The sequence below is a fragment of the Perca flavescens genome, chromosome 13 (assembly GCF_004354835.1).
Source record: "Perca flavescens isolate YP-PL-M2 chromosome 13, PFLA_1.0, whole genome shotgun sequence".
Taxonomy (NCBI): domain Eukaryota; kingdom Metazoa; phylum Chordata; class Actinopteri; order Perciformes; family Percidae; genus Perca; species Perca flavescens.
In genome coordinates this window covers 14,686,036-14,709,541 of record NC_041343.1, presented here as the reverse complement: position 1 = coordinate 14,709,541, position 23,506 = coordinate 14,686,036, and the positions used below count along the sequence as shown (strand labels likewise).

General features: G+C 39.8%; 1 protein-coding gene across 2 annotated transcripts; it reads left to right on the top strand.

Moving 5' to 3' along the window:
- Nucleotides 1–3,836: 3,836 nt before the first annotated feature.
- Nucleotides 3,837–22,466, top strand: LOC114567083 (voltage-gated potassium channel subunit beta-3). Of its 2 annotated transcripts, none has more exons than XM_028595983.1 (14): nt 3,837–4,086; nt 15,959–16,002; nt 16,089–16,126; nt 16,405–16,484; nt 16,697–16,741; nt 17,343–17,387; nt 17,486–17,529; nt 18,914–19,000; nt 19,109–19,194; nt 19,306–19,426; nt 19,527–19,621; nt 19,765–19,885; nt 20,504–20,592; nt 20,755–22,466. In XM_028595983.1, the coding sequence occupies exons 4-14, from the start codon at nt 16,405–16,407 to the stop codon at nt 20,842–20,844; spliced, it is 903 nt and encodes a 300-aa protein (XP_028451784.1). In that variant the 5' UTR covers nt 3,837–4,086; nt 15,959–16,002; nt 16,089–16,126; the 3' UTR covers nt 20,845–22,466. The 2 variants fall into 2 exon arrangements, with proteins under 2 accessions (XP_028451784.1, XP_028451783.1); XM_028595982.1 differs by having other exon boundaries at nt 3,837–5,284.
- Nucleotides 22,467–23,506: the final 1,040 nt, after the last annotated feature.

Below are 23,506 nucleotides of genomic sequence, written 5' to 3'. Positions count from 1 at the left end.
GCTTAAAGGTGAGACATATTTGAACAAATTACAATTAGTCGGATGGATTCAGAATTTTTATGGATTTAAGTAAAAGCAATCCTACTAAAAGCATTTAAGAACTGTCCTTTGGCGGTCCTCTTTGTGAAAAACTTAATGCTAAACTGAATCATTTTAAGACTAACCAAAGCCAAAAGAAAAACAAGATGTCTGAGGGGAATACTTCAAAGTTTCAGCAAGGATAAATGCTTTCATCTTTGCTAAACTGCATGCACATTTCTTGTAGAGGCACACCAAAAACAATTCTCAGCATTCTTCATTTCAGCTTCAACTTAAGGAAGTCAAAACCAGCTGTTAGCATCTCTGCAGCCACCAGAAAAAAATGACACAGTGGGAGATGTGCTTCTTTACTCCATCTACATTTGCCCTCTGGGCAACATTTGTGCCAGGGGCGGAAAGGGGTGGGGAGTGGCTTCTGGGGCTCCAGTCCTGAATGTTTTCTCAAAAGCCCGAATCTTTTGTAGTAGGTTTTTAAAATGCTACTATTTTACTACTCTAATAAATAAGAGTATTGAAGACCACATTTACTTGGCATTGTTGGGGATCCTTGATATGCAGTTAGAGCAGCCCAGATTAATATGGGATTCCGATTCAAATGTAGCAGATCTGTCAGCTAAACATTCATTCTGTGAACTCCAGCATTATACAGCAAAATGGGTTTTAAGTTTAGTAATTCTGTTTATGTCAAATTTCTATCCTACTTATGTTATGCAACTTTCAAAATAGTAACATCAGACAATGTTTGCCTCTCTTTAGGTGGCATGAGTGAAAATAAGTCATCCTCAACATTTGTTGTGTTCTGGTTTCAGAATGATGAAATCAGTTGGAAAACAATTAGATACAAAATAGGATGCAAGCTCTACAGGATGATTTTTTTCCCTTGGCAACTACCAAATGATTTCCCAAATGATGCACAGTTGTCTTTAATCATTTGGCTTGAAAAATAGTGCATATAGCTGCTGTAAACCGGAATAAAATCTCTCCTATAGGTTTGGGCTGAGCCCCTGATCTGAAAACTATATTCTACATGTTATTCAATGTTATTTTTACTTACTGCAAGCTTTTTAAAAATGGCTTAGCTAAATGGGATTAGGTCAAAAACACACACTTTTCTGTACTTCAAACAAGTGATCGATCGCCTAAAACTCATCTCCCCTATATCATGACATTATAATTATTCGACACCTATGAATGGACATATTTATTTTTCAGAAAACCTCACTCAAATAAGAGAATGAACTTTGTGAGAAAGTGCAACAGAGGTTCAGGCCATGGCAAAATGTTGTCAACCAGAAACATCATTATGTAAAGCATATTTATTAATGGTGACTTGGCAGTTTGTAGCAGAAGAGAAGAAGAGACAAGAGCTTTGGTGCCGAGTCTGATGGCAGAGTTGTATAGAATTTAAAGTCAGTCCTTATACAATTTGTATAATGCATCTCCGTAGAAAGATGGTCATCAATCTAACTTCCTGAGACTGCAATTTAATACAGCCTTCTTATTTGAAGGACTTGACAATGGAGCAGCTGGAGTGTTGTTAAAAACCATATTCATTGCTAAATCAAATTAGTTGTTTGTAATAATCAGCTTAAGTACGCAGTGCACAGATCATATTAAAGCGTAACCCTCGCCAAAATGCAACCTAGGGTATTTTTGTGAATGTACCATTGAGTCAAACTTTCGTTTAAAAGCATATTTAGGACGGAATCGCCACTTTTAAGATTTACCGTATGCATAGTGTTTTAAAAATAGCTATTTTGAGGCTAGCATAAAAGTGCCCCTAGCACTCCCATTCAAAAGGCCAATTGACCGAAAAATGAAAAGGGGGTAAATCTTAAAAGTGGCGATTCCGTCCTAAATATGATTTTAAACGAAAGTTTGACTCGGGTACATTCACAAAAAGACCCTAGGTTGCATTTTGGCGAGGGTTACACTTTAAGCAGATAACTAAGGATGTTAAGTTTCTGTATGGAAGGGGCGGGGTCGTTTAAACTGTTAAATGTTCTGAACGGTTTCTGCCCTAGTTAAAGTGTGTTTTAATAATGTTCTGTTAATGTTTTGGGTGTGCATTTATGTCATCTGGGTTTTCGTTTTGTATGGTTGATTTAGTGTTCATGTTTATCTACATTTATTGTTGCACCTTGACCAAGCCCCGGGGGCGGGACTTATGGGATTTGGGCAGTGAATATTGAGTGCTACTCGAACAATTTGAATAGAAGTAGTTCTATTTGCTGAGTGAAATGTTCAACGCAATACAATTAGTTGGGAATTTGCATTGGAGGATTAAGAAAACATGACTCTTCAGAAGAGGTCATTATCTTCACTCGAGTTTCTGCGCGTGAAGGTCGCTGAACGACACCAGTTTCTACTACTAATGTAAACTTGATTTGTCTACTGCATCAACTTACCGCTCTGTGTTAACACAACTTGACCTGTTAAATTTCACCTTGTGTAAGAACTTAGACGGTTTAGGGCAACGGGTTTCCACGCTAATTTCTAGTAAAATCAACTAATTGGGGATAACAGTGTGGTGGAGTGAAGCTCCCAAGTGTTGGTGAGCCATCATCATTTCTAAACTGTGGAGCAGGATGTGTCATTGCATTAAAGGGATGATGATGATGATGATGATGATGATGATGATGATGATGGACATTGTTTGGAGTGAAGGTTAAGCCTATGGGTAGATGAAGATTTTGTCAAAGTCATTATGTTAATGTCTATTCACTTAATGTGATATTGTTAGTGGTCTGGAACTCAGAATAAAGTGATTCTTGGAAAGTGTGTGGCTGCAACATCCACATACCTGTGTAGGCGCTCACTGTGCTTTAACAGCACAGGAGATCATTAAACTAACTTCTCTTCTAAAATATCACAGTGGGTGGCATTCACATTCTCTTTCTGCCTATACAGCTGGAAACTTCCCCGTCCCAACATGTAGGCTACTGAATAGCTCTTTAAAAAGAGCTGATTGCCAGCTCCAAGTTACAGTCTTCTGGCAGCTGACTGCTCTGTGATCACTCTGGGACTGAAGATTGCTCTAAAGCAAGATTTCATTCGACACAACTCCTGAGATCAAATTAACAGAAATTATGAATGTCTTTATGAGTGCGTGTCGGCATTTTATTTGCACTATTTTGCAGCTTGTCCCGCTGTGTGAGGCAGAGGGAGCAAACACTGAGCACTGACTGAAACTTCCTGGGTCGACAGTCTTCTCTAAGGTTATGGCAGCATAGTTTAGATTGTAAACACAGCCTTGAAGGAACTATTATCATTGTCTGGCCACCAAATGACACATCAGTTTTATTGTAAGAAGATGTGATGTGATGCAGTACAATATGATAGCGCTATGCCACGTTATGATGTGATATGAGGTGACTTCGAAGACATGTATCAGCTCTTTGTTGTGAGATGATGATGATGGTGGTACAGTGGTGCAGTATGATTTGGGGTGATTTGCGATATAGAAACATAGCAGAGGAAGTGGAAAAGAAACGGGTGTGGTAGAAAGAGAGATCCTGCATATGGAAAAGAACAGAGGCATGTGTGGAAAATTATACTCTAGAGATATATTCAAAACATTAAAAAAAACATTTGGGGTACATGAGGATGATGATTATTTTTGCTTATTTCAAAACACTATAGCCTAGCTGTGTATAAGCTCCACTAACATAATGTGATGAAATGTGTGTACACCAGTGTGATGACAAATGTAGAGATCACACCCGAGAGAGAGAGAGAGAGAGAGAGAGAGAGAGAGAGAGAGAGAGAGAGAGAGAGAGAGAGAGAGAGAGAGCATCTTTAAAAACCCCACATTGCTTGTGAGTCGTGAACATTTTGGAACCTCTGGAAAAATGAAAGAAAAGAAAAAAAGTCTGAATTCAGAAAACAAAATAATGCTAAACGAGGCGGCACCGAGCGTTTGAAATTTCTAATTTTTGGGCCAGTATACCGGCGTTTTTTTTCAAATCCGTGAACCGTGAGATTTAGTCGAATAACGGGAGACCTGCACAGCTGCTGCCGGTATGTGAGCGACTTCACACACTGAAGGTAATTAAAAAAAAAAAGCCGGCTCGGTGTTTGTTCTTGAATTTGCTTCTGTTTCCCCTCTCTCTCTCTTTCTCTTGCATCAATCTGATGCTGCGTGAAGCTGCTGGGCGATGATGCATCGGTGGGGCTTGACTGGGTGAATTCGCATCATATCAAGTTTATATGATATCGGACTGTTCGCCACGGCAATGTAAATTCGAGCAGTTAAGCCAGTTTTTTTTTTTTTTTTTTTTTTTTTTTGCTGACCCACCTTGCGACAAAAAATATAGCTATGCCTTATTTCGACGCGAGGTGCGAGGATGCCTATAGCTGTGGTTGTGTCATTGCTGCGGCACACTCCGGAGCTCCTTTGCCCACGAAAGACACAACCAACCTCAGCTGAAGAGAAGACAGCGAGCTATCAAGTGCTTTACCACCCAACATAAGCCATACGAGCCCGTGCATGTAGCCTATGTGGGAGAAGGCCGAGCTGCTGACACACTCGAGGGCTCCTATTGCACTGAGGTTCCCAAGAACTGCCACATCCCCAAATCCGTTTGAGGACTGCTGTGAGCTTACACGCTTCCTGATGATTTTTGGAGGGCAGCCCTGATGCATCTTGTGAGTGTGAAAACTCAAAGAGCCCTTTTGCCAGGTTTGCATCACCAGATAGGAGACAGAGCAGACGGTAACTCTGTGTGTGTCATGTTAGAGGCTGGACTCTTGCCTGCTCCCTCCAACTGTCAGCCAAAAGCTCTGACCTGCCCTGTCTGAGCCCTTTTTGTATATGAGCGTCACTGCTTCGCCACAACAGCACAACGGGATAACTGTGTCCAGCAGCACCAACAGCTTGCAGACATTATTGGTTGTGTTTCCCCCACCCCTGCCCTCCATCGAAATAAGAGCCCCCAGAAACCAGGGTCAAGATGCAGGTGTCTTTCGCCTGCACTGAGCACAACCTCAAGAGTCGCAGTGAGGACCGTCTCTGTGGCCTTCGCACCGCTCCACCTCCTGGAGGAAGCAGTGGAGGAGGAGGGGGCGGTGATCGAGGAGGAGGTGGTGGTGGTGGTAGTGGAGGAGGAGGTGGTAGTGGACAAGGGAGCAATGGCAACTACATGTCTCAAGGAAAGACCAGGGAGGGGTCCGGGTCCCGTCCGACTCCTCAGGGCCATGCCCACATGAAGGAGGCCATTGGGCGCCACAGCAGTATGAAGTACAGGTGAGCATGGAGATGAGGAGCTTCAGGGGTGGAGGGTTAATCCACATCAGAGGGATCTGACTGGTTTTCATTTCACTTTGATTATCACAGCCTTTTGACCTCCAGATTATCACAGAGGTACTAGATTATCATAATGAGCATCGGTGGCAAATCCTCCGCCAGGTGACGAGGTGGGCAGCTGATCTGATTGGCCCTCCTCTCATCGTGAAGCTCTGTCAGATGGGCTTTCTATTTCTATTTCTGTCCATCTCTTTGTTGAGATGCGAGGTGAATTTAAGTTTAGCATGAATTGTCACCAACATGCATCCTGTAACATAAAGTGCAGGCTGCCTACATATCCATTAGCGGGGTAAAGCACCTGAGTGAGTGCACCTACAGCAGATATTTTACTGACATTGTAAAAAAATGACATTAACGCTGAAAAACGCTTGCACTGATGGATGTAAAAATGCTTACATAATCCATACCAAACAGCCATACTGTTATCACAGTATAACAGACAGTATGCATAGGAGCATCTGCTATAGGCTTAGGTGTTTTATGCAGATTTTGCCCCGTCCCCTCTTCCTTCACCACAGGTTAATAAAAAGCCTGCCTCCCATAACAGCTTTCCAAAAGCACCCCAGGACCTCCAGCTTTTCTTGGAGGTTTTAAAAGCATTTCATTTTCATAAAAATAATGGTGCAGCAGAGGATCTTATGCACACAAAACCATTGTTGCAAACACCGCTTAACGTTTTTATGCATTTCTTACTGTAGCTATGTTACTTTTGTTATATTATACACTTATTGACTTTTCTTACTCTTATTTTACCTTGAATTTGACTGTGAACAAATGCAACTAAATAATTTCCCTGAGGGGATTGGATCAATAAAGTATTCTGATTCTGATTCTGATTCTGATTCAGGTCTGAGTCATAATGTAGGGGGAACCAGACCAGATAATGTCGCAGGAAAAGAATGTCATTTGAGTTTTTTCTCTTTTAGTTTTTCTCTTATTCAGTTCACCTTGATGGATTATAGCTTTGGCTAGACAAGGGTATCTGCTCATGCAGCCTTCACTCACTCAGGGGTCCTCAGAGCAGTGGACAATAATGCACATCTGTATAAATATGCATATAAAACACACACAGCATGCACCAGAATATATAAGACTATAAACTCATGCCGTATGCTTCCTTCATTTAGACTGTAAAATTCAATACCTAGGAGGATGGTTTTAATGACCTGTTTTCCTGGTAATCAGGTTGATTGAATTGCTGCCATTCTCTCCAGTCAATTTAGTTTTCATTTAATAGGATGTTTAAAAAGGGAATGAGACACAAGATGAAATCTGAATATCCCCACTACTGTTTTATATTCCTTGAGAATGGCATACATACATACATACATACTGATACTGATTGGGTGGTAGCTCTGCTGTCTCTGGAAAAGTGTCACTAATAGGGAGTGCAGCAGCACAATAATCTATACAGCATATGGCCAGCTCCAGTTGCCAGTGGCAACACCCCAGGCATTGCCTTTAGTTTTTGTCTGTCTTATTTCCTAATCAGTCAGCACTGCTGTTGCTTGTCAGTACCTTCTGCAACTGAGGCCTTTCAAAGACTCACCACCCGGCCACAGTGTGTTTACAGCACAGTGGTCGCACATTCTCCATTTTATACTGCTGTCACAACCCCACTGAGGTCAGGAAGGAACAGGAATCTACATAAAACATGCTGCAGGAATGAGTCTGTGTATCTGTGCAAAGAGTAAATGTTGGAGATTTCTTGATATGATGTGTATTGAGGCCATGTCAGTGCCACAATAGAGCAGAAAAGAAGAGTTCTGAGTAAATTTGATCTTCAGATGGCATCTATCGTTGCCACTAGTTGCCCTGTTTGACTGCATGTTTTCTAATCCCCCCCCCCTGCTATCTCATTAACCTGAGTATTCATCACTTACTGGCTGGACGCAGACGATGGCACCTGCTGCCAGTTATCACTCCCATTCTTATTCTTATTCTTTATTTTATAAAGGACAACACACATTAATTAACATTTCTGTAAATGTGCCAGTGTTAGCCAGCCGGCAAATTTTTGGCCACATGAGCCCTTGCCGTCACCCCCTGCCCCAACTCTTTCTCTTTGAATTTCTCTTTATCTCCTTTCTTTGATCCAAGTTTCTCAATTTCGGACAAATTTTCTTTGAAATACTAACAGTGCACTGCAGCTTTCTGTGTGTTAACGTCAAAATGTGTGTGCGCACATACTTTATAAGATAAGGAAAAAGGTGATGACAATATGTAACTTTTAAATGTTTCTGAAACAGTGTCATTTTTCATCTGATGATCATAAATGACCTGTAACAGCAAACGAGACTAACAATAAATGGAACACTATTTTTATATAGTTCTTATTAATGCCTTTGCCTGGGTCCGATTTTTCCCGCAAAGTCACAAAATGATTTACGGCAGGCAGACCGGCTCTACAGTCAAACATTCTGATGGGTCACAGATTTTGGCGTTACCATGGAAAAGCCTGTGTTTAAATATCCAGCCAGTTTCCAGAAGCTGATAGGCTTAATTAGCTTTGTATCAACTAATGTGGCAATGGCTTGAATGTAACGGACGTTCATTAATATAAAATAGTTGTGCACTATAGCTTTAAACATTATTTTTCAATCTTTTACATACAGTAATATCTTCGAATAATTGTGTGATTACAATAACTGTAAAACCTTTGCATCAACCAAGAAAAGCCAAAAGGTACATTCCTGTAATCAAAACTATCTGTTCATATCAGCTCATTTCAAATTCTTAAATTTAAAAAAAAAAAATGTAAATGAATTCCTCAAACCTAGATAGTTATACCCAGCAGAACACAGCAGTCATAGAGTCTTTTTTTGCCAGGGGACCTGTGGGGGTTAGGTGAGTCTAGAAGACTGTCACTTAGCAAATTGTCCGTTTCTATGGGAACCAGGCCTTCTCTTTTTACCAACAGCAACCTGGTATGCAGGTCAGGTACATATCGAGGATAGATATATCTGCCATTTTAGAACATTTATCATGGATTTTTGCAATGTAATGGCAGCAGGGCACATTGTGTCAGTTGCAGGCAGCTGGATACAGCTATCTTAATGCATGAGTGAGAAGAGGAACATGTAAGTAGGGAAGCCGTACTTAAACCATTCAGTACAAATGTTAAAGAGTCAAAAGAATTTAAAGATTTTGGTTGTAGGTTCTATAAAACAACTTTAATGACAAAAAGAGAGAAAAAGAGAAGTTCAGGGATGGCGACACGTTAATGTGCTGTTCTTAAATCCATCATCCATCATCTCAGGGAGTCCAACTGAACGTTTGGCAACATCAAAGGAATACTTCAACGTTAGGAAAGACATTTGGCTTTCTTGCAGTGAGTGAGTCATGTAACTCTGATGTTGAACTATTCCTTTAACAGTTCAATGGCCTTAGGTCGACCAGTAAGTCTCTTGTAGCCTGGCCATAGAAGTCCCTTTAGATTAAGAACAAAACCACCATTATTGTAAGTGAATTAAGCTAACAAACACAAGTAAAAAAGGTAAATATCAGTTTCAGATAAGGTAAGATGCGATGCACTGTTATTGATCCACAGCAGAGAAAATCGGTTGATGCAGCAGTACAAGAAATAAATAAAGATAAGTATAGAAAGTAACAGAAATAAACAATAAGAGGTACAAAACTAAAAGAGAAAGAATATAGTATATCTTATATATATAGTCTTATATATATAGTATATAAAGTGACAATGGTGTAAATAATAGCAGCAGAGTCAACAGGTCTATTTAAACAGTGTACATAGACTGACATGGATGTAGTGGAACTCAAGCGTTTGTCTGTAATAATATAATATAATATAATATAGTATAATAGTCAATGCAACATAGCCCCCCCCCCAGACCTGATTGGTGCATCTGAACAGGGAGCTGTGGATATTTGCAAATCACACTACAGGCTGTAGGTGGTGCCAGAGGAGCCAGATTTTTTTTTAAATGACCTGCTTCATGTAGTTCTACTCGAACATAGGGTCAGTTTCAGCAAATATGACAAAAAGTTAGTTTTATAAGTCTTACCTGCTGCACCTTTAAACCTAATAACAAATAGAAATGTCCAGTGAAAGGTGCTATACCACAAAACAAAATACCAGTGATAATTATACCTAACATTGAGTTGCATGTTCAGCTGGAGAACAAGGCTTATGTTTTTGAATTTGTATCAGGGTTTGGAGTGTCCTGACATTCAACCATGCAGAGAGGAGCTGTTCTCTAACAGAGTACACTTGAACAGCGAGTTTTGAAAGCCTGAACTCTCAGCAGCTGATGAAGTAATGATTGAGTTGTACTGATGAACAACCCTGTCAAGTTGTACAGATAGATTGTGGTCATTTAGCGCTATGAGGCAGTGATCCAGCCCCAGTGTTACCCTTATATACACGCTGAGGGCATATTGACTTCACAGCTTCAGTTTGTTAATTCGATCCCAGACTATTTACTTAAATGTGGTTTTAGCGTTGCCTCATCCATAAAACTCTGAAAACCTGTGGAAAAATTAGCAAGCAGACTATTGACACTTTTATAAAACCCTACGGATGCCATTATAAATACCAAACAGTGATAAAATATGGACTTCACAGAGTGGAGTCGTGATGAAAACTAATTAAGTGATAATTAGATGCTTTGGCCTCTTATTGTTATCATGATTAATAATCATTGAAAACAAATGGTTTGTGTAGCAGAACAAGACTGTGTGCTACAACAACCTTGACCTTCAACTCTAGCTGGGCTTTTGAGTTTCCTGTTGACTGAACAGATTAGTGACATCACTTCGAGGTCCAGCAAAGGTTTTAGGCAAAGTCACATTAAGTCTTCACTTGCTTGATTTCAGCCTGGCTCCTAACCAAAATATATCCAAACTATGATCTGTTTTTTTGCTGCTAAACTGCAAAAATCTGGCTTCTTATTTCATCTGCCACATATGTATTAACAGGTTGCTGAATGTTATAATTATAAATCACTAGTGCAGTGCCTGTTCAAAACTTGGCTGTTAGAAACGGGCCGATCGCTTGGCCTCCGGTGTTGCTGCTTGCAGTTTTCTCGAGAAACGCTCGTCCAAACACTACACACAAAATGTTCATTCCGAAAGTTTCATCGCTGAAGCTTGAAATATTTCAGTTTGCTACAATGTAACATCTCTGGTCTTTCTTCATCGGTTCTTGAATGTACTATAGCCAGCGACGAAGAGCGAGCTGTACACGCCTTTCGGCAGTGTAACCGTCAATAGTGGTCCCCTTTCAATACACGCACTACTAATAGATATGTGCTGTAGATCTCAAGAGATCACACTCGACACTGCACTTCCTTGGGGCCGCAGCAACACACCAAGTGTGAAGTCGATCAGATGAACTGTTGTCGAGAAAAGTGAAGGACAGACAGAAAGACAGACAGACAGACCGACAGACAGACAGACAGACACAGACAGACAGACAGACAGGGACTCCCTCCATTTTAGTTAGGTGGAATTGTGCAATACTTAAGTTTAGACCATTATTTTTACAGTTTCAGGTTGGAGACCTTAGGGAGGGATTTAACAACTTTCATAAAGCAGATAAGTTAGTTTTTTTCAAAATGTGAAGTGACTGCTGGGTCAGTGTTGTTTGATGAGGCTTACATTTGTCAATATTTGCCTGTGGATGGAAGCGGCAATCAGCAGGCTTGTTCTAAACAGCGAGTGACGTAATCAGTGCTGGAATATCCGCGTCACGTCCTCTGAAAAGGCTGTTTAGTCAAAGTCAAAGTCTGATATTGTCTTACAGCACAGACAACGGCATCATTGCATGTCATTACGTAAGACCAGGAACACCTAATGAAAAAAAGAGTCTCCAAAGGTCATGGAGAAGTCACAACAAAGTATTTAAATATATGACCTTAATTTAAAATCTTTACATTTTTATTTATCTTGAAGTTATAAAAGCTCTTTGGACTCTTAGTTGCTTTCATACTTATGTTTGCTGAGGGACAGCATTATACATAAAAACATATATGCGACTGCTTTTAATAGTTTTAAATTCATCGAGCTGTCATGTCTATATTTATGAGGCAGCAGACTGGGAAACTGACACATCATCGTCACTCTCACAACAGACATAAAGAAGGTCGGCAGGCAACCAGGTGCAATGACCTTTTCAAACACTGGATGTCATTATGATAAACTCCCTTTAAATACGTTTTGACAACTTACTGTAAATTCAAACTATCTAGAAATGTTTGTATTGTTTCACCTTCAAGTCTCTTATACACCCAGTTGCCCTTCAAAACAATGGGAGGAGTGCTACATACATTCTTATGTGCAGCAGCCCCAAATCTTTAATAAAGAAAAACACAATTCACACAAATATAATCATATAATATCAGCTGGTGTAATCTCTCAGCTGTGCCACTTCATTACGTGCAATTTCAGTTAATAGGAGAGTCACGACCACTTATAGTGTTAGCAATTTATGTGCAACATTAGTGGAGAGCAGCAGTTGCAGCTGTGTGTGTGTGTGTCTTTGTGTGTGTGTGTGTGTGTGTGTGTGTGTGTGTGTGTGTGTGTGTGTGTGTGTGTGTGTGTGTCTTTGTGCTTCTTTTTTAAATTTTCTCTCCTCACAGCATGTGTATTATATAATTAGGACGGACCTACTTTCCTAACTGTTTTAATATAACTCAATTAAAACATTACATTACATGAAAAGTCAGTTGTTTAGTCATTAATAATAGCTGAAGCATGAATAAGAGCGCTGTCAGAGTTACCCTGGGTTCTTGTCCCTCAGAGTTAAAGAGTTGGTTCACACAATATAAATTGTCTCACTTATATCTAGAATAAAAAGAACACTGATCATAGAAAAAAAGATGGTGAAATTATTGAGCCTTGGGTGAGAAAATATGTTCTTTGTAATTTGAGTGAACTGACCCTTTAAAAGCCTGAAATGGTTTATAAAGCATTATTAAAAGAGAACAGACAGTCCACAATCTTCCCAAAGTTTGTGCTCAGAAAATGCACATATAAGCACACACGCACGCACGCACAAACACACACACAAACACACACACACACACACACACGCACACACACTGACGTGAGTGTTATTAATATCTAGGTGTGCTTCCCTCTTGAGAAGAGCCTGCTCAGCAAGTGTGTGGCATTTTATGACAACTGCAGGAAAATAAAATCCATCATTTGCACCTAAACCATCTGTATAGTGTCTTCCTCCTGTCTCGGCTGAAAACTACTGTAAATGTCAGCACAGGTTAAAATGCTGACTACACCATGAGGGAGCACCTGTATGGCTGCTTTCTTTCCATTAATAATGTATGGAACAACCAAGTCCCTATAATCACCTTGCTTGGACTTCATGATTTATTCCAACGAAAAAATAAACAAGTAAGCACGGGAAGCCTATGAAGGCTACAGAGAAGCATCTGTGGTTCTCTTTGTCCCGCTCGAGTGCATTCATGCATGAGTGATCATATGTAGATCTGTGCCTGTGTTGAAGTGTAATTCCCATCAAGCGTGAACATTAACGTAAAAGCATCGACTGGCCACGCCGGCACAGTATAGATTTCGTCAGTTTGTTTGCTTTAACTCATGCCAAATACATTTCGCATTAAATATAGGCCGAATGACTGTGTACATGCATTTGTGTGTGTGTGTGTGTGTGTGTGTGAAAGAGAGAGTGGGAGATATTGTCATGAGGGAGATAGTGAGAGGAAAGAGAGAGCATGTGTCTCTCCAGACTCACTGATAGTAATTTAGCAGACTGCAGCACTGCAGAGAGCTGTGGAGTTGAGAGCAGGGAGGAGGCAGCCAGTCCATTGCCCAGAAACAAGAAAAATTGTGTTTCATGTGGCACAGCAATCATGAAATTCACCCACTAATGCAAACTGGTTTCACGTTTGCTCATACAAACCCGTTAGTCTGTCAGCTTCGTGCACTTATTTCTTTTAAAATAAGCAGTTTGAATATAAAGTCCCAGACACACCGACCAGACGGCCGACCCTCGGCAGAAAAGGCAGTTGGACAATCAGTCAAAAAAGTGGTCAAGAGACGTAATATGTCTTCATAACAGCAGGTGGCGCTAATCTGTATTGTTGCCCAAAAATGAAAACCGGCAGCTTATTGGACAAACGCGTCACGTGGGTCTGGTTTCTCCAGAAATTCAAAGACAGACAGTCATTGCGGCTTGTTCAGAATACGATCTCGTATTGTACTAAAATAGTTCACCGAAACATGTTTCTGAAAACATTTTAAGCAAGAAATAGGCCATGCAGTTGCTGAATCTGTCTTCATTTCAGATTGACAATGACCTGTGAAAAGATTTTCGTCAGATTTTGAGAGACTCTAGTCACGTTCATTCCGCTCCCCGTTTCCGGGTTAGCACTCTGACAATCAGATGGCTCATTTGAGTCTGACTACCGGCAGTGCCCATCACATGTCAAATCGGCCAAAATGAAGGCCGATGGCCCCTCGGACGGACGACGACACGGAACACAGAACAGACTTGAGTCACTGACCTCGCCAGACTATCCGACGGCCGATTATCGGCTTGGTGTGTCTCGATTATTAAAATCATTTATTTGTGTAATAGCTGTGGATGCTACTGGATGCTTGACAGTCTCACAATGCTGACTCATGTTTAGTTGCAGTTTGAGTTGTCACACATTGAATGTGAAATTTAACACGTAGCCTTCTGTTTTTCATTATGGTACTAAGCTTGTGTGACTAAGGTGGTAAGCAGTTGGATCCAGGCTTTATTAATGTAATGAATTCTGCCGAAACGTCTTTCTACACAACATGGGCTTAAATCGGACCAATAAGAAGAATTTATAATGGCATTGGTATCAATAAAATCTTAATAATTCCCATCTCTAAATACTGCAATTTTTTGATAAATTCCTTTTGTTTTGTTTTGAAGCTGAGGGAAGCTGTTTTAAAGAGCAGGGAATATTTTTGGGTTGCTGTTATTGGTCCAACCTTGTCAAATGTTAGACAATATTTTTCCTTGAACTTTCCCTGACTGAAGTTGAGGCAAAAAAGGCACAACGTGATGGATGTCACAAACAAATACCAGTAAAGGAGTACAAAACAAATGGAAAAAAAATATTTGATTTGGGAAAAGTCTCTGAAGTGTGTTTCTCCCATGTGCCTCATTTATATTTACTCCCAGTGTTCAAAGTGTGACTGTCAGTGTGTGAGAACAGGCAGAGCTGCATGTCATTGGTTGACAAACGGTGAACGAGAGCCAGATTACCATACAAGGAATCATCAACATCAAACCCCGCTAACAGCTTGTGCCTGTATATATCATTCCCGACCTTCCACCTGTGTGCTATTTTGACAGAGTTTAAAGTAATGACACAAACAATATGCGTTTCACACCCACACGCAGCGCACACATGAACACAGATGCCCCCAACACGCACACAGTTGGACACAAATGCTTACATATGCAAGAATCTAAAAATAGCGTAAGGTCAGGCATTAAAAATAGACCACAGAAAATAAAAGCAGGACTCGTTCGACTGAGTCTAAATGCTCTGACAGTCTGTCTTTCTGCATTTGGTTATTTGTGGCGGATGCAGGCAGGCAGATAGGGGAGGAGGCGCTGGAGATGAAAAGACGGCGAGCAGTGAGTTGCACTGCAGTTCTGCTGCCTCTCCAGTTGGCTCCACGGCTAATTAGAATGGGGGAGAGCACGCATGGAGGAGGAGAGCAGGCATGAAGCCCACATCATTTTTAGCTGCACATGCTGCTGTGGTCAGAAATGCAGCTCTTTGCTTCTTCTTGCTCGCCCTTCAAAATTCAACTGTCTGGATAATCAGATGTGGCATGTTGGGTAATGGACTCCTCTTCCAGCTTATGGAACATTTTGGGACATTATTGTACAGACGAGAGAAGCTTTACCCTAACTGAGCTGAGCTCTGTTCCCTCCAGCTGTTTCACTGACCTAGTGTAATACACTGAACTGTTAACATACGAAGGATAAAAGGCCAATTGTTCAGAGATAATTAGACACAGGCAGTAATTTAACCACAGGCAAGAAAGACTTTCACTCAGCGGCTGTGGTGAAGGAAGTATTCACATCCAGGAACACAGAGGAAATAAGTACTGCATGTTAACATGCAGTGGTGTTATCTGTGTTATACTTCAGTTTTCTTTTTTAGCAAAACACATGGTTTGTGTTAAATCCCATTTGGTTTATTGTAATTCATTTTATTTATTTATTTATTTATTTGTCTTTGTTGTGTGTTCATGGTCCATATAAGATTGGAACTTGTTTGTTTGTTTTGTTTTTAGTATTTTTAGTTTTATGTGTACTTGTATAAGTATCATATTTTAAAAGGTGATCATATGTTTTGTCCATAAAATCTTAATTTGCAAAGTAACTAGTAGCAGGTGTCATGTAAATGTAGTGGAGTAAAAGTATAAAATAGCATAAAAGGTAAAGTACAAGTCCCTCAGAACTACACTTGGGTTCAGCACTTGTCACTCACAAACATCAATGTACTGTAAGATGGGATCTCACCTGTGATTGTTTGTTCAATTGTATCCTAAAAAAAACCATCTTTTTCCACATTTCATCTATGAGCTTAACAGACTGTTCTTTTCTTTCTTTCTTCGCAGGAACCTGGGGAAGTCAGGCCTACGTGTTTCCTGCCTCGGGTTAGGTGAGTTGGTTTGAAGGCAGGGAAATATATTCATCTGTTTTAACTTCTGAAACAAAACAAATGTCTCTGTTTCTCCTCTCGTTCAGGCACCTGGGTAACATTCGGATCACAGATCTCTGATGAGGTGAGAGCTCTGTTGTCTCTCTGTTTGAATGAGAAGTTGATTCCCGAGCACCTTCACTTATATTGCTTTAGTGGAAAACACTGCGAGCGCAAATCTCTGTTTTCAATTATAAAAATGTTTGAAAATCCCCACAGACCTGATACCTAGAAACTAAAGTAGCTTTGTGAGATATTAGATATTAACTCTACTGCATTGTTCTCCCTGCATCGTGCCCTTCACGGACAACCTCTGTGTAATTGGAATTTTTCTCAGTTTTAATGTTTGTGTTCCCCCCCCAGATGGCTGAGAACCTGATGACCATAGCGTATGAGAGCGGCGTGAACCTGTTTGACACGGCAGAGGTGTACGCCTCTGGAAGGTCAGGCGCCACTTCTTCCTCTGAGCATTAGTTCAAACTTTTGCTTCTGTAGAATGGTGTAGGAGGTGTTCTCTGATGCCACGTCTCTCATGGTCGTTCAGGTTTCTTTAACGTATGACATGTCTGCAGATTCCCTGTATGATTCAACATTGTTGTGCAGTGATCTGAATTTAGCATCAACCTATCACAGTAATTTATGTGTTTCTTCACAGAGCGGAGATCACTTTAGGGAACATTGTCAAGAAGAAGGGATGGAGGTGATATTACTCATTTTCCAAACTGACTCACATGCATGTGGAATGTTTTTTCTATTAGATTATGAAAATATGTTTTGAAATCCTAACAATTCCTCATAATCTCCTTGTTTTTCTTAAATTCACTGCTTGTCCACATGTTTTTGTTACTCTTGGAACAGGCACACCATTAAATTATCTCAAGGGAAATTCATAATCTTTAGTCAAATGAGGAGCTTTAGCCACAGAAAGACTATAAAAGGATTAAAACACTATGGGAAAATGAACACTGGTGGATGACTTGCCTGGCTGCTAAACCTACTATATGTTGAAAATCCTTGATATATTGTTAATCTGAAGGAATATATATGGATAAACACCAAACTTTGAAATAATAATGTGTAATCTGACACTTCCACTTTTTCTATCAGATTTTTTTATAGATATCTAAAGAAATACAATACTGGTGCACATGTTTTTATAATGTGCCCATGATTGCAGGCACACAAGAAGAAAACTATGGCTGTTATACTTAAAAACTGTACACATGATTTCCGACTAAAATTCTTATTTTCCTATTAAAAATGGGAATATAATGCTCCTAACCCTCTTGTGTCCTTGCCAGGCGTTCAAGTTTTGTCATCACAACAAAGATTTATTGGGGAGGCCAGTAAGTATAACACTAAAAGACGGAAAAAAAAAAAATTCCTTGTTTTTATTTATCCTTTCAATAGATCATCAATAATGTGTGTTTTCATCACTCCACAGAGCAGAGACAGAGCGAGGACTCTCCAGAAAGCACATTATTGAAGGTAGAGTAAAATATATATTTTTTACAGTGAAGTACCTGAACTTAATTTATAAAGAATCATTACATAATACAAGCAGGTTCAGGATTAGATTATTATATTAATTTCTATGTATGTTGAACATATGTTAAGAGGTTAATTAAAGTTCAAAATGGTTTAAATGGATTGTATGGTCATTTTATTGTATATGAAATGTTTCCCAGAGTGCATTCTACCCAGACCCTGTGTTGTGATGAATCATTTAATGACCCTTTAATCTTTGAGTGTGCATTGTTTGTCTCACTCAGCTAAAGCCACTCTATGTCACGTGTCACTGTGAATACATCAAACCCTAACCCTTTGCTAGTAGGACATAATGTGTGATTGGTGGATTGTCATCAGATGTACAGTAGCTAACTCAAGTCTGTCTTGTATCTGGGACAAAGTAAGACAAAAGTATAAGATGAGGGAATGTAAAAATGAAGTTTTAGTGCAAATAACATCTCAGGATCATTAGGATTGTCCAAATCAGTTCCCCCTCCCCAAAATAATCCTAAAGAAAGCTAAGAGGCTATTGGCCTTGTATAAAGACATCCTCTTGTATGTTTTGTAAGTAGTGTGGCCTTGGGGTGACCATTTACCGAGGAGTTGAATGGGCTGTTTGACCGTCATTGTCATGAGGCTTTTGATTTGAGGCCACTGCGTAATGAGTGACAAGGACAGTGCTCATATTTGGACTTGTATTTCACCTAATGTATGACTTCTACCTCGACAACACCCTTCTACACCCGAGGTTGAAAAGTTGGCACACAGGAGACATTGACGCAAAACAATTTAAGAAAAACAAAATCTAGTATAACATTTCAAAAACTATATCCCCCTGTAAAATGATTGATTTTGACCCTCTGTTGAACAGTGTAGTTAATCAACAATTTTTTGGAAATCTGTGTGGTCAAATGTTGACCAGACTTAATTATCTCAGCAACAATCAAATGGATTGCCATGAAGTTTTGTACAGAGTCCTGATTCCTAGACGATGAATCCTAAAGTCTTTGTTGATCCCCAGACTTTTCCTCTAGTGTCACCATGAGGTTGACATCTATTTACATTGGTTGACATTTTTAGTGAAATATTTTGACAACAATCAGATGGATTGGCATGGAATTTGGTGCACACATTTATGTTCCCCTCAGGATGAATTGTCTTTACTTTGTTGATCCCACTTTTAATCTAGTGTCATCATTAGACAACTACTATGGTTTATGACCAAATACCTGCAGAACTAATGACATTGCCATCAGCCTCATCTAATGCCTAAATGCAGCCTCACAGAGTCACTAGCGTGGCTGTAAACTATTAGTGTTTTCGATGATAATGACATCTAATCACTGACCATTGCTTATGACAGGTTTAAGAGGATCCTTATCAAGACTCCAGCTAGAATACGTGGACATCGTTTTTGCCAACAGAAACGATGTCAATAGTCCTATGGAAGGTCAGTCACAGATGTTTGAAAATGATTCTTGTTTGCTGCAATCAATTGCCTTTAAGTGATCAAAAGAGTAAGTTATGTAAATGCAATGCTGTACACTGTGATTTGCAGAGATTGTACGGGCCATGACGTTTGTAATAAACCAGGGTATGGCCATGTACTGGGGAACCTCACGCTGGAGTGCCATGGAAATCATGGTGAATGTTGATCTCACACTCAGAAAAGCTCACTCTTTACGAACCCAATGCTGTCAGGTTATGGCATAAGTGCTGATCAATAACCATTTTGTTCTGTCTGTTTGGCACCAGGAGGCATACTCAGTGGCACGCCAGTTCAACCTGATACCACCGGTGTGTGAGCAGGCAGAGTATCACTATTTCCAGAGGGATAAAGTGGAGGTGCAGCTTCCAGAGCTCTACCACAAGATTGGTCAGACATTCACAGTCTCGCAGCTCTATTTAACTTAAATATTTTAGTTGAAGGTTAATTCTGTTTTATTCAAATGTCTACCCTTATTCCCCTCTTTCAGGTGTTGGAGCAATGACCTGGTCTCCACTTGCTTGTGGATTAATCACAGGGAAGTACAGTGATGGTGTGCCAGAGTGCTCCAGAGCAGCAATGAAGGTCAGTGTGATTTGACTGGCCCTCCTCTGGGATTTCTCTCACTGGAAATTAGCCTCAGTGTTATTCTCATCCTGATCAGTCTGGTATTGTAGTGTGAAATCAGTACTGTATCAATGCGTTTCTCCATTTTGCCCCTGGTGAAGGGATACCAGTGGCTGAAGGAACGTGTGAACAGCGAGGAGGGCCGCAGGCAGCTCGCTAAAATCAAGGAGCTCCATCTACTGGCAGACAGACTGGGCTGCACAGCTGCACAGTTAGCCATAGGTACGACCCAGGCAGATAGCATGATTGTACAGTGTAGGCATACAGAGACTTTGTTTATGTTATTGTTGTGTGACTGGAGGTTACAAAATGTTGTTTTACATATGCATATTGATTGACTATTGATTCAAAATGTTTGTTCACTTATTTTACACATAAGGTGAAAGGCAACAGATGTATTGCTTCACACCAATGTTTCCTATGCGCCCGTCTGCCTGTGTGCAACCACTGTACTGCTGATCAATGACCTCATCAGTTAATAACATTACTTTCCCCCATCTTTGTGTTTAATCAATAGTGTTTATTTGTTGCTTAGAAAGCCTGGTTTGTCCACCATGCGCCCTTGCCTATCTACTATAACATGTACTGATCTGGGTAGTAGACCAAAGCGTATTTGGTCATCTGATCTTAGGTCAGAATTCAGAATACTCAACAAAAAAAAATTGGTAGATACATGTTTAATTTGGCCATTTGACACTGGCCATTACATTCAAATGTGTCTTATTTTTCTTTGGTTAACACTGATATATATATATATATATATATATATATATATATATATATATATATATATATATATCATTGAGAATGAGTTTCACTGGGTTTTTCTCTTTTTTGCAGCCTGGTGTCTGCGCAGTGAGGGAGTTAGCTCAGTTCTTCTGGGTGTTTCTAATACAGACCAGCTACTTGAGAACCTGGGTGCCCTACGGGTAGAATTTCTTTCCTTTTTTTCCTTCCATGTTAATAATTGTGCCTGACATACTGAGCCATGGTTGTTTGAACCAATATATATTCTACTTTGTTTGCAATGCAACGTGAAAAAAGTGAGATTAAATTTTAAACTGATTGCCGTCTTTTCTTCCTACTTGCAGATTTTATCCCAAATGAACCCTCAAACTATTGCTGAGATTGATGCCCTGCTGGGAAATAAGCCACACTCAAAGAAAGAGTTGCGTGCTTGAAGATACAAATCTGAGTGACACATGATGTTTTCAAGAAGACGAAGGAGACAATAACATTTAGGAAAAATCGCTTTTTGCTCTGCTGTATACTCAACAACTTGCATGTCCACAGCAACATTATGCTTCCAGTATCTGCGCATATTCATTTTGCGCAGTACATTGTATCATGTATGAAAAAAAGAAGATCTCTCAATAGTAAAAAACAAAACAGGTCATATATTGCTCTCTTCCGATTGTTCACAGACTAATTATTTCTACAGAGGGGGAGGATGGTTGGAGCGGCAGGTCTCTGCAATACACAGAGAGGCTGAAAGATATTCAACTGTTGTCAAAGCACGTTTGACTCTTGGTAATCAAATGATCTAAAGTTGGAAAAAAAACACCTCTGTGCTAAAATGCAACTTTAAAGCGTGAATGGTGCTTTCATTCCTTCCCTCGCAGCCGCCTGTTATTCTGTATGATGTTTGTACCCAGCAGCCAGAGAGCCGAAGGTTAGTACTCATATGTCTAGCCTAACATTTCCCATAGTGTGCATGTGACTGGTCTGCCACGCTCACTGCTTTACAGGGTTGGGAACAACGGAGTACTTGTAAAGTCATTACAGTGAAAAAAAAAAAAAAAAAAAAAGAATCCAGTCTGGTGTAACTTTAAAAAAAGAACGGATCATATGCTTTGAAAGTACACAAATATTGTGACATTTTTTACACACTCGGAAACAATGATTGATTTTGGCATAAATCCTTGATCGAAATGAAAATGAATCAATCATACTGCAACAGTAACTGATAGACCGGCTTTTGAATTAGAGTGCATTATGTTAGTTATTACAATATAAAATTGGCGATGAGGAATCAGTAGTGGGCAAGATTTTGAAAGTAACTTTCTCAACCCTGCTCTGTCAGTAGTCTTTTCGCCTCTTCTGTTTGTAAACTGTGCGCATGTCCCTTTAAGAGAGAATAGCCCATACAGGGTGTAAATGTGGCATGGCTTTTATGGCTTATGTAGATTTGCTGTGACCTTGTAAGCCATTTTTGTACTCTAAATGGTCTGGCAGTTTGATCCAGGATCCGTACTGGTAGGCACTCTTGCATTAAAAACTCTCTGCAGTCTACAGACACAGCTGTGTGTCCATCTGACGTATAATCTTTGTATTGTCCTAAACTGTATCAAAAGGTGTTGACAACACTTTCAACGATGCCATTCTTGTGAAGAGCATCATTGTTCCTAAATCACAGGTTTGGAAAGGTCACTGAGAATCTGACGCAAAGATCGGGACACACTGTGGTGAACTAGTAGTTTTCAAATGAGAGTTTCATCAATGATAAGACTGAGTTTATCAAATGTGATATTACTCTTGCCACAGCTCACTTAGGATAAGTTTAGCAAATGTAACTTTTTTTGTTGTGGAAGCCTAAAAATTTAGCTTCTCCGCTCATTTCTCTGGGAGTTCTGTCTCTCTGTATCATTTGTTCATTTGATTCTTGCACACATGCACGACTGTTTTTTATACTGTGCATTTCATGTCTTTTCCCTTTAGTTTTGTGTTGATGTCAAAACTTTGTAATAAGAAGGGGGGATTTGTTCCTTTTGTGATTTCCCCATGAAAGCAGCACCAATCTCCAGAGCGGGGGGTGTTTTGATACATAGTTTAGTTTAGTTGCTACAAGGTTATATTTTACTGTAGATATGCTTATCTGTTCGGCAGTGAGAGAAAGGTTGAATATATGAATCATGAAAGAATTCCTGAAGGAGCAGCTAAAACTTTGCTCCACTCTGTGACTCTGTGATGATGTACAGTTTGACCAAGTGTAGCATCCAGTGTACATAGATAACTTCAATCAAACCTTGAAAATGTAACTTTGCCTGCATAACTTATATTTTACTGTCTTGCAACAAAGAGAAACCAAAAGAGAGAAGAGACAACTCATACTGAATGTATCATGTCTGTTGCTCAAACCTATCCTAACCTAAAGGGACAAAGTACAAAAACATGTTTTAAAGGTATAGTTTCTTTTTGTGTTTGAACGTGTTACATGGAAACCTGCAGAGCTGTCATGCACACATTTACATTGGGATTCGGACAAAAAGGTTGTCCAAACAGGGGCTTTATGTACACACACACACACACACACACACACACACACACACACACACACACACAGTCACGATGTTTAAAGATAGTCAGATAAGATTATATAACCTAATCATAGCTGTTTTGCTAAAATTAGCTAACCCGTTAACATTTTTAATAAACTGTTTATTTGTGTACATGTGCAGGGTACCATATTAACTTATGAGCTGCATATAACAACCTATCCCCAAAAAGAATAGTATATAGGTCATATCCCACAATGCCCCTAGTTCTAGGATTATAATCGATAAACAGTCTAACATACCATGTGCTCCCATGATAAAACTGTAATCCCTCAGATTAAAAATGTTTATGCAGATAGAAAGTAAAACAAGCAGCGGCAGCTGCTTGAAGTACTGCTTTTTCTAATTGGTAACTAGTTGCACTCATAACATAAAACAGATTAACATAACATTAGCCAGATTAACATAACATAAGACATCAGTACATAACGCCCACACCATAATGCACACCATAAAGCGCTACAGTATATAAAAACAGTCCATTTACATTTACATTTACACCTGCAAT

Bases quoted from the DNA above. Each gene is read 5' to 3' on its own strand.
- LOC114567083 (XM_028595982.1), top strand. From the start codon at position 4,992: ATGCAGGTGTCTTTCGCCTGCACTGAGCACAACCTCAAGAGTCGCAGT. The intron at 5,285-15,958 runs GTGAGCATGGAG...CTTTCTTCGCAG, and splicing joins CACAGCAGTATGAAGTACAG to GAACCTGGGGAAGTCAGGCC. The intron at 16,127-16,404 runs GTGAGAGCTCTG...TTCCCCCCCCAG, and splicing joins GATCACAGATCTCTGATGAG to ATGGCTGAGAACCTGATGAC.